This window comes from Aquarana catesbeiana, linkage group LG08 (genome assembly GCF_042186555.1).
Source record: "Aquarana catesbeiana isolate 2022-GZ linkage group LG08, ASM4218655v1, whole genome shotgun sequence".
Taxonomy (NCBI): Eukaryota; Metazoa; Chordata; class Amphibia; order Anura; family Ranidae; genus Aquarana; species Aquarana catesbeiana.
In genome coordinates this window covers 92,775,193-92,788,120 of record NC_133331.1, presented here as the reverse complement: position 1 = coordinate 92,788,120, position 12,928 = coordinate 92,775,193, and the positions used below count along the sequence as shown (strand labels likewise).

At 42.4% G+C, this 12,928-nt stretch overlaps 1 protein-coding gene across 3 annotated transcripts in view; it reads left to right on the top strand.

The window, feature by feature from the left end:
• The window catches only part of MFSD13A (major facilitator superfamily domain containing 13A), a 41,322-nt gene that overhangs the window by 23,230 nt on the left and 5,164 nt on the right, over positions 1–12,928 (top strand). For all 3 annotated transcript variants that reach the window (XM_073596150.1, XM_073596152.1, XM_073596151.1), the window contains exons 5-8: positions 200–317; positions 2,185–2,281; positions 5,663–5,834; positions 12,269–12,462. In XM_073596150.1, the coding sequence (XP_073452251.1) occupies positions 200–317; positions 2,185–2,281; positions 5,663–5,834; positions 12,269–12,462 (581 nt within the window). The remainder of the gene's footprint in view (positions 1–199; positions 318–2,184; positions 2,282–5,662; positions 5,835–12,268; positions 12,463–12,928) is intronic.

Genomic DNA, 12,928 nt, shown 5'->3' with positions numbered 1-12,928 from the left:
AGTACCAAGTTTTCAGTACTTAAGTTTAATAGCAACACCATTTACAACAAAGACTCATTGAATAATGTTACTTGCCATGGGAGAAATGTAGCAGTTTTTGTGTCGCACATCCTGTAGGAGTGCCACCTTTATAGGTTGGCGTTGAATGCTTTATTGTTCATGTGCTGTGATTTATCATTTTTCCTCTCTTTATCTTCAGATTGTATGTGGAGGAATCCTCGGTTTCGCCTGAGAAAAATATAACCCTTCTAGAATACCTCAGACAGCTGTCCAGACAACGCAACTTCCTTTGGTTTGTCTGTATGAATCTGGTGCAGGTGAGAGCACTTTGTTAAATCATTGAATTGTTAGCGGTCTATGGGGGAGGGCTGATTACAATACAGTACCTCTATCAGAAAGTTTATATTGACCTGGTAAAAAACCTTGTGGTTGATTGCTGTTATAGACCTCATCACAGAGGTTTATGTGGCCCTGTGGCTTGGTGACTCATAAATACTTAAAAGATACAGACATAGTTTTGTATTGGGATAGTGGGGGAAACATACAGTAGGTGGGACTTACACAAATAGAATATTTACAAAATGATGTAACATTTTCCTGATAGATTATATTGGTTTATGAATGCTATGATCCACACGCATGCACTGTTATGGATGGATGCTGTTTTTTTTCTCTTATGGACATCTGAATACAGCTTGCATTGAGACAGGACCTAACCTTACAATGTTGGCAGGCACAGTTACTGCCATAAATCAGAATTCCTGGTTTACATGAGTGTTTTAGTTTCATCTTTGATGGCAGGAAGGGAGAGGGTTATGTAGACCAGTGTTTCTCAACTCCAGTCCTCAAGGCGCCCCAACTGGTCATGGTTTTAGGATTTCCCTCAGATGAAACAGCTGCGGTAATTACTAAGGCAGTGAAACTGATCAAATCACCTGTGCAAAATAATGGTAAGCCTGAAAACATGACCTGTTGGGGCGCCTTGAGGACTGGAGTTGAGAAATACTGATGTAGACCATCCCAGCACAGACTAATCTCTGGGGGATTAATAGCAGTTAGGCACAGCTCTCTAATCTGTCTTTATTATAGAAGTCTGAGGGCGCCCCATACTCCTATAGAGCTGTATGAGGAGTCTTTTACATTGGATGTCTATGGAAATCATTATCCTCAATAGAAAAAGAATAAAGGTTTTTGCCTTTGTAAATCTGTAGCCTATGGCAACAAGTTGGGTCTAGTTGTCATTTTACTAGTGTAAGTTAGAAAACTCAACAGAGAAGTGTTCCCTCTAGGTGGAATCTGTGTGGCTACGGGGCACAGGCTCAAACACTGTACTTGTTGAACAGAATCCTGTTTGCTTTTGATCCGTTTCTGCAGTGCTTTTTTGCACACGTGTTTTTGATGTGTTTTTCACGCGTTTTTTAAGCGTTTTACATTTTTTTATGCTGCTTTTTTTTTTTTTTCTTTTTTATGTGGCCAATTTGTTGTTGGCTATTTTAAAATGCAAAATGCCTTAAAAATAAACTACATGCTTTTCTGCAGCGTTTCCATTGAAGTCTATTGAACCTAAACCGCACTGTTTTGCATTTGAAAAAAGTCAGTGACCCTTTCTAAAAACGCAGCATAGATGTGAACGTGTTTCATAGGAAACCATGTTAAATGGACTGTAGTGCATTTCTGTAAAAAGCACTAAAAAAGCACATAGGTGTGAAGCAGGACTTAGTGTACACAAGATCCACTCTTGTTTGGAGTTCTGTAGAACCTCTGAATAAACAGTCTGTGGGCTGAACAAGAAAATCTAATATTCGTTCCTAAAATATTCCTTCAGCCACACTTAACAGCACGGATGGGCGAAACTCCACCTGCGGCCGTTGTATTCATACAGCTGGCACTGTTGGCTGTCCAAATTCCCAAATGGTGCATACATCTGATTGAATGCAGGCGCTGTTTGATCAACAGTTTTCCACCTTCTATTTTGCAATCAAATGATGTCAGGTGAGTAGGTGCCAACAAGGCAACAATGGACTAAATTTCAACTGGTTCATTGGGAACCGGCCAGAATTTGTTCTGTGTGTGGATAGCTTTACATTTAATGATGGGTGTATTGAGTGACTCTATAAAGTGTACCTAGTGACTGTATAAAGGCACTTGTTGCTAAGTTTCTTCTTCTTCTTTTTTTTTTTACAGGTTTTTCACTGTCATTTTAACAGTAATTTCTTCCCCCTCTTCCTGGAGCATTTGTTGTCTGACAAAATCTCAGTTTCTACTGGATCTTTTCTGCTAGGTAATTTTCATCTCTTATTATATATACAGTGTGTGTGTGTATATGTGTGTGTGTGTGTATATATATATATATATATATATTTATATTCTCATACACACACTATATTACTAAAAGTATTGGGACACCTGCCTTTACACACACATGAACTTTAATGACATCCCAGTCTTAGTCCGTAGGGTTCAATATTGAGTTGGCCCACCCTTTGCAGCTATAACAGCTTCAACTCTTCTGGGAAGGCTGTCCACAAGGTTTAGGAGTGTGTCTATGGGAATGTTTGACCATTCTTCCAGAAGTGCATTTGTGAGGTCAGGCACTGATGTGGACGAGAAGGCCTGGCTCACAGTCTACGCTCTAATTCATCCCATAGGCGTTCTATCAGGTTGAGGTCAGGTCTCTGTGCAGGCCAGTCAGGTTCCTCTACCCCAAACTCACTCATCCATGTCTTTATGGACCTTGTTCTGTGCATTTCCAGTCATTTGGAGGAGGGGGGATTATGTTGTGGGGTTGTTTTTCAGGGGTTGGGCTTGGCCCCTTAGTTCCAGCAAAGGGAACTCTTAAGGTGTCAGCATACTAAGACATTTTGGACAAATTCATGCTCCCAAATTTATGGGAAAAGTTTGTCCCTTTCCTGTTCCAACATGACTGCGCACCAGTGCACAAACAAGGTCCATAAAGACATGGATGAGCCAGTTTGGGGTGGAGGAACTTAACTGACCTGCACAGAGTCCTGACCTCAACCCAATAGAACACCTTTGGGATGAATTAGAGCGGAGACTGCAAGTCAGGCCTTCTCATCCAACATCAGTGTTTGACCTAACAAATGCGCTTCTGGAAGAATGGTCAAACATTCCCATAGACACCCTCCTAAACCTTGTGGACAGCCTTCCCAGAAGAGTTGAAGCTGTTATAGCTGCAAAGGGTGGGCAAACTCAATACTGAACCTTACGGACTAATACTGGAATGCCATTAAAGTTCATGTGCGTGTAAAGGCAGGCGTCCTAATACTTTTGGTGTGTGTGTGTGTGTGTGTGTGTGTGTATATATGTATATGTGTATATATATATATATATATATATATATATATATATATATATATATATATATATATATATACACACCTAGCACGTGATCCTGCACTTCCACCTCAGACCTGGAATTGGACACAGCGGGAGCCAATCAGACTTAATGTCCGCTGGCACTCGCTGATCATTCAGAACACAAGCAGAACAGCAGTCTGCCTATGTAAATAAGACAGATCACTGTTCTGTGAGTAGGGAAGGTATTAATTTTGTGTTCCTGCAAACCAGGAACATGGATCAATGTCTTCCCTTAGTAAAAGCACCTCCCACACAATAACCAAGCACAGGCTAGGCACACAGTTAGCAAGCACTCCCTAGGCACACAGTTAACCCTTTGATCACCCCAATGTTAATTCCTTCCCAGCCAGTGACATTAGTACAGTGACAGTGCATTTTTTTTTAGCACTGATAACTGTATTTGTGACACTGGTCCCCAAAAAGTGTCACTATCTGATTTGTCCACCGCAATATTGCAGTCTCACTATAAGTCACTGATCATCGCCATTACTAGTAAAAATACATTTTAAAAAAATTCCATAAATGTATCCCATAGTTTGTAGACGCTATAACTTTTCTGCAAACCAATATATGCTTATTGGGATATTTTAACCAAAAATAGCAGAATACATATTGGCCTAAATTGATGTTTTACATTTCTTTATTGGATGTGTTTTATAGCAGAAAGTAAAAAATATTGTTTTTTTTAATAATTGTCGCTCTTTTTTTTTTGTTTATAGTGCTAAAAATTAAATATCAATTCAAATCTATCAACTATTTATACTTTCATTCTTGAGAGTAGGTGCGTAAATTGGGGAAGGCTTGTAGGGGCCCCAGTGCATTCATTTACCCAGGGGCCCATGATGCTATTAAGTTGGCACTACATATCGATTAATTATAATTATCGAAAATGAGTGTGTGCTGTAAATTGCCTCCAGCATTGCTCCTGTTTCTTTTTACTGGAGACCACCATTTTGTTGAAGCCCAGAGCAGTCATTTTCTTATTGGAAACTTTCCCCCTCTCCTTAGTCTCAAAAACGATATGTCACTTTCTTCAATTAAAATATGTACATTTCCAACCTTGATTGTATGTCTTGGCAACAACATAGCATCAAGCAAGAACAATCTGTAGCATATGAAGAAACTGACAAATAAAGCACCTATGAGGAAAATAAACCTCGAAACCTAAAGCGTATATCTGCATATTGTACCTACTTTGTTTTCTTAAAGTATACCAATCATAGGAGAAATAGAGCTAACTTCTATCTGAAAATGCCAATTCACTGGCTATGCATGGAGCTTTCATTCTGCTGAATTGCTGACTCAAAAATCAAACAAGAGATCAAGAAATCAAGAGTAAATTTCCCCACAAAGCATGTTGGAAGGAGGATTGCCCCCTGGTGATTATTGTGTTCTTAAATACCTGATCTGATTGCTGATTGTATTCAGTCACTGTTCAGCCAATCATTTTCCACCTGGCTCTTTAGGTATTTTTTTAATCAACTTTTGTCTGGCTGGTTGGTGTGGATAGGACCACCAACGGCTCAAATTGGGACTGATTCAGCATGAATTGGCTGAAATTTGAGCTGTGTAAGACCAGTTTTAGTGCTGAGAAAGCATTGAAACTAAAGAATCAGTGACAGCCAGGCAACTAGAATATTAATAGAGTGGCTAGCAATGGAAGCTTACAGTACATATCTCTGTCATGGTATGTTTCTTTTCTTTTTTTATTCCTCATGTCCCAATAGGAAAGAAAGAGCTGCCATTGCTGACCTGAAAATTGTAGCTGCTTGGCTGTTAGGCTGCTCTTGTGGTTTCAATACTTTCCAAGTCACTGACCTGTAACCAGTATGCAAATCAGAAAACTGACGAGTCTGCATTCTGGGCACTCATCCCTAGGTTTATACTGCCCTAAACATTAGTACTGCTCGGTGCACCGTACAGCCCTGTCCATCCTCAGCAGCTATCAGCCTCTCATAATGTTTTACAGGCTGCAGGTAGTTGTGCTGAATGGTGCACCTGTGCCTTCCCCTGGAACCTTAAACACAGGAGTCTCGTGCACCAGGGCTAAGCGTTAGTGCATGTGGCCGTAGAGAGCTCTAGTCATCCGGTCATTATAGTAATCCATCAGTAAGATCTTAGGATGCACATAGACATTAGATGTCTGTGGGAAACGAATTTGCATGTGTTTTAGAGGGATAGGTTGATTGTTGCCTTTCATCAGTCATGTTAGAACTATCTCAGGTCTATATCTTTGCAAATGTGATTAGTAGGGACATTTTATATATATTTCATTTTCTTTTAGGTATTTCTTACATAGCGCCACATCTAAACAATATGTACTTCCTCTCGCTGTGTCAGAAGTATGGTGTCTACAGTGTTGTGCGGTGGCTCTTCTACATCAAGCTGGTCCTCAGCGTTTTGATGCTTCTTGCTGGCCCTGACCAGATATACCTACTCTGTATATTCATAGCTAGGTTTGTGTCTTAAACAATTATTATTTGTGTACAAAATTTTTTGGTTTTAAGTGTCCAGGTTAACATGTGTCTGGATCCCTGCACACCTTCAGAAGTCTGTGGTGATTGGGTATTAAGATTGCAATCAAAAAGTTAGGGCTCTTTCACACTGACGATCCGTATGTCCGTTTTTCATCCTTCCGTTTTCGGATGAAAAACGGACATACATGTATCCCTATGGAGCGTCGGATGTCACCGCTGACATCCGACCCGCTCCGATCCTAAAAAGTGTCATCTTCCTGCTCAGCGGGGATCGGAGGAGCGATCCCCGCTGAGCAAGCGGATGTTCACGGGGCGGATCATCACTGATCCACCCCGTGTGAAAGAGCCCTTATTTCTTTCTTTCTTTCGTTCTCCCTCAGTAAAAAAAAAAATTACATGCACCCAACATATGGTGCTAGCCCTAGAAGGTAAGCACACATTTCTAAGCCATACATAGGCTAACGTGTAATGCAAAAGAAAAATAAGAAAGTGTACTACAAAAACATAGTAAGAGCAAAAAACAACATAGAAGGTGTCCTCAAAATTAAGACATGGGGACCAACCTAAGAACCTGAGATACAAGTTGGTGGGTGTCTTAAGAGCAATTCACCCTAAAAAGTAACATTATTAATACAGTAGCATGAGGCTAAAACATTAATAGGATGTCCAATATAGGGTCCGCCTGTCACCTCCAAATGCTGTCGGGGCTGGTCCAGTCCTAAGAAGAAAAAGGAAAATAAACACAGGAAAGGAGAGTGTGAGGAGGTGGTATATTTCAAGGTACACGTTACAGTGGGCCACTAGAAGATCATCCAGGGTCCCGCCTGCGTGGGGGTTCTCAGTCAGAGGGCTGTCATCTACTTTTTTTTCTTTATTGAACATCTCAGGACACCAGAGTATCTTCATATCCATTATGATAGGTGTTATGCTTCCATCTTCAGGTGCTTGGACACTGGCAAAAAAAGATAGGAAATCCCCTCCCAGGCATAACACTTATCAACTAGGCATAGCTTCAGTTTATTTGCTAGTTTCTTAGGTGATGGTCATGTCTATGCAATCTCTGCATAATGATTGTTTGTTTCTTTTAGCTAGTTTTTCTCAAGATTCCATCTGGGATTAGAAGACTGGCTTATCCATATCTGTTACTTATCTGTTACTTACGGCAGTCAGCTAAGAGGAATGGTATCTGGACCCCATACTGGACACTTGGGGACTGCCTGTAGCATTGCTGTTCAGCACTGGACTCTGTGTAACAGGACCCTGTGCAATGACAAATTGTCTTGTGGACCCGGAAGGGTGCTTTAGAGGTCCAGGGCGGTGATCACCAGCTGGGAAATCATGTCCCTGAAGGCCCTTCGGGCGACAGCCTACTGTAATGGGTAAAGTTTGAATCCTCCTTCCGGAGGGGTTGCAGTAAGGGCTGGTAGGTTCCCCAGGGGAAGCCTTACAATCAGGGCTGGTGCCAGCATAAGGCAGTTTAGGTAGCTGCCTTAGGGCGCCAGGACAGGGGGGGCACCAAACCCAGGCATCCCTCAACAAGTTCTTATGCTGGTGCCACCCCTGCTCGCAGCTTTACCTAGCTACCTCCATCCGCTTCTCTTTCTGTAGCCCATGCAATGAACAACAATATTCTCCGGCTCCCACCTGGGCGGCAGCAGAAGCACTAGCCAGCACAATCGCCAAGAGGGAGGAAGAGCTGAGTGAGACCAGGGGGAGGGGCATAGCATCGGGCATCGCACAGTAGGAACACGGCTCCAGTACAGAGACCATCACCGCTGGGGGGAGGAGCTGAGTGACACCAGGAGGAGGGGTCAGCAGGAACGGCATGGGAAGCCTCAGGTATGGGTGTTTTTGTTATGTACAGTACAGCCTGCAATAGATGGAAAACGTGGTGCAGGCTTAGTGGGTAGTGAAGATGGTATGGTGCTGTGTTGTGTCCCCCAACAATCCTCTCCATGGACATTGTGCCTAGACAGGAAGAAGCTGCCCATGAACTTAGGAGCGGCTGGCTGCAGCATCTATGACAGTCTCTTTGAGCCCAGCCAGCCGCTCCTCCCCTGCTTGGAGAAGAGAATGAAACATCTGTTCTGTGTCTGCCCTGCTGCAATCCCCAGCGTGCAGCCAGTATGAGAAAGGGGATGTGGATGGGAGATTTGAAGTTACAGCTGCTTCAGCTGCATCTGGCTGCATGATCGATGCCCCTGTGTCAGCCATCAAATAGCAGTTCGCCACCTTGGGTGAGTGGGAGCTGAACTGTCTCCATCTCCCTCCCTTCTCTCCCATCTGTCTCCCTCCCCAACGTTGTTCTTCCAGGAGCTTTACAGACTTGGCAGGTGTATTTCCTGTCCAGGTAGCCTAGGCTCACACTTGTTAGGACCAGGAATTTACAAGCTGCATTTTATCACCTCTAAACTTGGATCATCCCGGGGAGTTCTGGTGTAATTGCATGAGATTTTCTGTTCTGGCACTCATCATACCTTATTTTGTGGAATTGTGATTGATGGAAACCTGTTGGACCTGTTGGAACTTTCCCTGCTCATTTAGCACCACAAGCTATAGCCAGCAAAGCTGATATATGTATTCTGATAGTAGGAAAATCTCCCTGCTGTCAGAATACAATAGCTCAGTGAGCAGGATTCCCCCATCCACATTGAAGATATGTATGAGGAAATTAACTCTGTTTTTTGTTAATTGTTCCTTCCTCTATCCTGGGGGGGGCTGGGGTGGAGTTCTGAACAAACTTTACTAGAGGTCGACCGATATGGGTTTTTCTCATGCCGATGCCGATATTTAGAAATCGCGGTGGCCGATGGCCGATATATGATGCCGATTTTTTTTTGGCCCGATATATTAGGCCAATTTTTTTTTTTCTTTTTTTTTTTTTCCCTTCATCTCATAAAATCTAACAGTTAGACCCCTTTCACACTGGGGCGTTTTTCAGGCGCTTTTGGGCTAAAAATAGCGCCTGTAAAGTGCCTGTAAAACGGCTCCCCTGCAGTCTCAGTGTGATATCCCGAGTGCTTTCACACTGAGGCGATGCACTGGCAGGATGTTAAAAAAAAGTCCTGCAAGCAGCATCTTTGGAGCGGTGTATACCGCTCCTCCACCACTCCTGCCCATTGAAATGAATGCGCACCGCTGCCGAAGCGCCTACAAAGCGTTTCGGCAGCAGCGCTTGAAGGGGGCATTTAACCCCTTCTCCGGCCGCTAGCTGGGTTATAAGTGCCCCGCTAGCAGCCGAATAGTGCCGCTAAAATGACGGTAAAGCGCCGCTAAAACTAACAGCGTTTTACCGTCAACGCATGCCCGCTCCAGTGTGAAAGCAGCCTTAGGTAATAAGTGATACAGAAAATTTTTTACATTTAAACATTTATTAAACAAAACAAACCTCCAATCAGTTCACTTGTATGTATAATTTAGATTAAAAAAAAAATAACTATATCTTAAATATTAAATACACAAAAACAGGTCATCAAAACTTTTGGACGAAAAAAAATGGGCTAACTTTACTGCTTATTTATTTTTTTTTATTTCATTAGTGTATTTTTTTTAAAAAAAATTGCGTTTGAAAGACCGCTGTGCAAATACCGTGTGACATAAAATATTGCAACAACCGCTATTTTATTCCCTAGGGTCTCTGCTAAAAAAATATATATAATGTTTGGGGGTTCTAAGTGATTTTCTAGCAGAAAATACAGGATTTTTACTTGTAAGCAACAAGTGTCAGAAAAGATTTAGTCTTTAAATGGTTAAACTGAGAACTCCTCACAATGTTTCTTCTTATCAGACTTGGCAGGCTGCCCAGAGGAGGAGAGAAGAAAACTTCAGACAACTTGCATTGACTTCTATTACAGAAGTCATTTGCAAGTCCCCTGAAGTTATATCGGCTTTTTTTTATCAGCACAATCTGCCGATGCCATTAAGTAAAAAAAGCCAAATATCGGCTGATATATGGACCTCTAATCTTTACGTCTAGGGAACTTGCTCACTGCAGGGAGAGGTCATTGCCGATGAACATCCTGGAATTTAGAGCATTTTTCTTTCCATGCTGCATTGGTTGGTGTAACTAGAGGAGCCATCCTTTAAGGATACAGTAAGACAATGTCACGGCTTACATAAGTCTTCAGGAAGGCACCAGAAGTTGTGCTGCTCAGGAGGAAGGAGATCCCATCCTGTCTTGGACGGAACTATATGTCCCCGCCTTTTGTGCTACAAAACTGAAGCTACAGTATGTCACAAAAGTGAGTACATCCCTGACATTTTTGTAAATATTTTATTACATCTTTTCACAACACTGAAAAAATGACACTTTGCTACAATGTAAAGTAGTGAGTGTACAGCTTGTATAACAGTGTAAATTTGCTGTCCCCTCAAAATAACTCAACACACAGCCATTAATGTCTAAACCGCTGGCAACAAAAGTGAGTACACCCCTAAGTGAAAATGTCCAAATTGGGCCCAAAGTGTCAATATTTTGTGTGGCCACCATTTTTTTCCAGCACTGCCTTAACCCTCTCCGGCATGGAGTTCACCAGAGCTTCACAGGTTGCCACTGGAGTCCTCTTCCACTCCTCCATGACGACATCACAGAGCTGGTGGATGTTAGAGACCGTGCACTCCTCCACCTTCTGTTTGAGAATGCTCCACAGATGCTCAATAGGGTTTAGGTCTGGAGACATGCTTGGCCAGTCCATCACCTTTACCCTCAGCTTCTTTAGCAAGGCAGTGGTCATCTTGGAGGTGTGTTTGGGGTCGTTATCATGTTGGAATACTGCCCTGCGGTCCAGTCTCCGAAGGGAGGGGATCATGCTCTGCTTCAGTATGTCACAGTACATGTTGGCATTCGTGGTTCCCTCAATGAACTGTAGCTCCCCAGTGCCAGCAGCACTCATGCAGCCCCAGACCATGAAACTCCCACCACCATGCTTGACTGTAGGCAAGACACACTTGTCTTTGTACTCCTCACCTGGTTGCCACCACACACGTTTGACACCATCTGAACCAAATAAGTTTATCTTAGTCTCATCAGACCAAAGGACATGGTTCCAGTAATCCATGTCCTTAGCCTGCTTGTCTTCAGCAAACTGTTTGCAGACCAATTTGATGCAGTGTGCGGCGTATGGTCTGAGCACTGACAGGCTGACCCTCCACCCCTGCAACCTCTGCAGCAATGCTGGCAGCACTCGTACGTCTATTTCCCAAAGACAACCTCTGGATATGACACTGAGCATGTGCACTTTGGTCGACCATAGTGAGGCCTGTTCTGAGTGGAACCTGTCCAGTTAAACTGCTGTATGGTCTTGGCCACCGTGCTGTAACTCAGTTTCAGGGTCTTGGCAATCATCTTATAGCCTAGGTCAGTGATGGCGAACCTTGGCACCCCAGATGTTTTGGAACTACATTTCCCATGATGTTCAACTACACTGCAGAGTGCATGAGCATCATGGGAAATGTAGTTCTGAAACATCTGGGGTGCCAAGGTTCGCCATCTTTATGTAGAGCAACAATCCTTTTTTTCAGATCCTCAGAGAGTTCTTTGCCATGAGGTGCCATGTTGAACTTCCAGTGACCAGTATGAGAGAGTGAGAGCGATGACAACAAATTTAACCCACCTGCTCCCCATTCACACCTGAGACCTCGTAACACTAATGAGTCACATGACACCGGGGAGGGAAAATGGCTAATTGGGCCCAATTTGGACATTTTCACTTAGGGATGTACTCACTTATGTTGCCAGCAGTTTAGACATTAATGGCTGTGTGTTGAGTTATTTTGAGGGGACAGCAAATTTACACAATTATACAAGCTGTACACTCACTACTTTACATTGTAGCAAAGTGTCATTTCTTCAGTGTTGTCACATGAAAAGATATAATAAAATATTTACAAAAATGTGAGGGGTATACTGACTTGTGTGAGAGAATGTATGCCTAGCTGGGAGTTGCTTTTTTTGTCAATATCCAATTAACTGAAGGTGGCAGCATAACCCCTACCGTAATGAATATGAAGATACCTTGTCTCCTGTGATGTACTCCAAGAAATAGATTTTACAGGTAAACCAAATTAAAATTCAGTTTTTCTTATCTTTCTCTTATGCAGAATATTATATGCAATAAAAGATACGTCCACTTTGAAAGAATTGTTTTAGCTGCTATGAGTGATTTTTGTGGGTACTATGAAATGAAAACTACAACCCAACCTTCTAACAGCTTCTATACACAAGCATCTAGCTTAGAAAGGGAGGAATCTACCTAACATATAATGCAGGATCCTTATGTGCGGAAGTGCAGCTTGTGTGCTTGACATATCTAAACAGTTTATATATTTGCATTTCACAGCCCATGGTGTTCACACCATATTTTGTACAATGCTGGAACTAAAATTGATTTTCTTTTTTCTTTTTTCTGTTACAGCAATCGTGTTTTCACTGAAGGAACCTGTAAACTGCTGAATCTGGTCATCTCAGACCTGGTGGATGAAGACTTTGTGCTGAATCGCAGGAAACAGGCCGCCTCGGCATTGATGTTTGGCATGGTTGCTTTGGTTACTAAACCTGGCCAAACTTTTGCCCCTCTCGCAGGCACATGGTTACTGTGTGTCTATACAGGTATATAGACAGGACATAGAGTATTATTTTATGAAGAGTAGGGTCTGGTGCAGCCTTTGTCAATTCTCAAGAGAGAATTCATTCTCTCTTGAGAAGAAGACATTGAAGGGGGATATGGTCACCACATATAAATACATAAGTGGTCCATATACAGTAATGAACTTGGTATTGAGTTATAAACTTTCGGGTCATTACAGAGGACAAGAAGGTACTTTTTACAAAAGAGGTTTAACCTCTACATACGGAAGGGTTAGAAGCTGTGAAAATGTGTTATAGACGCCCTCAAGAACTAGTTCCAGCCAGCTCAGAAGAATGTTCTTAAAAAAAAAAAAGCTGGGTACATTTTTAAATGTACAAGATATAACTGGATACTAACATTTATAGGTAATAACACCAGAGATAGTTAATTCAGGGAATATCTGAGTGTCTCCTGGACCCTGGGATCAGGAAGAAATTATCCTGCTTG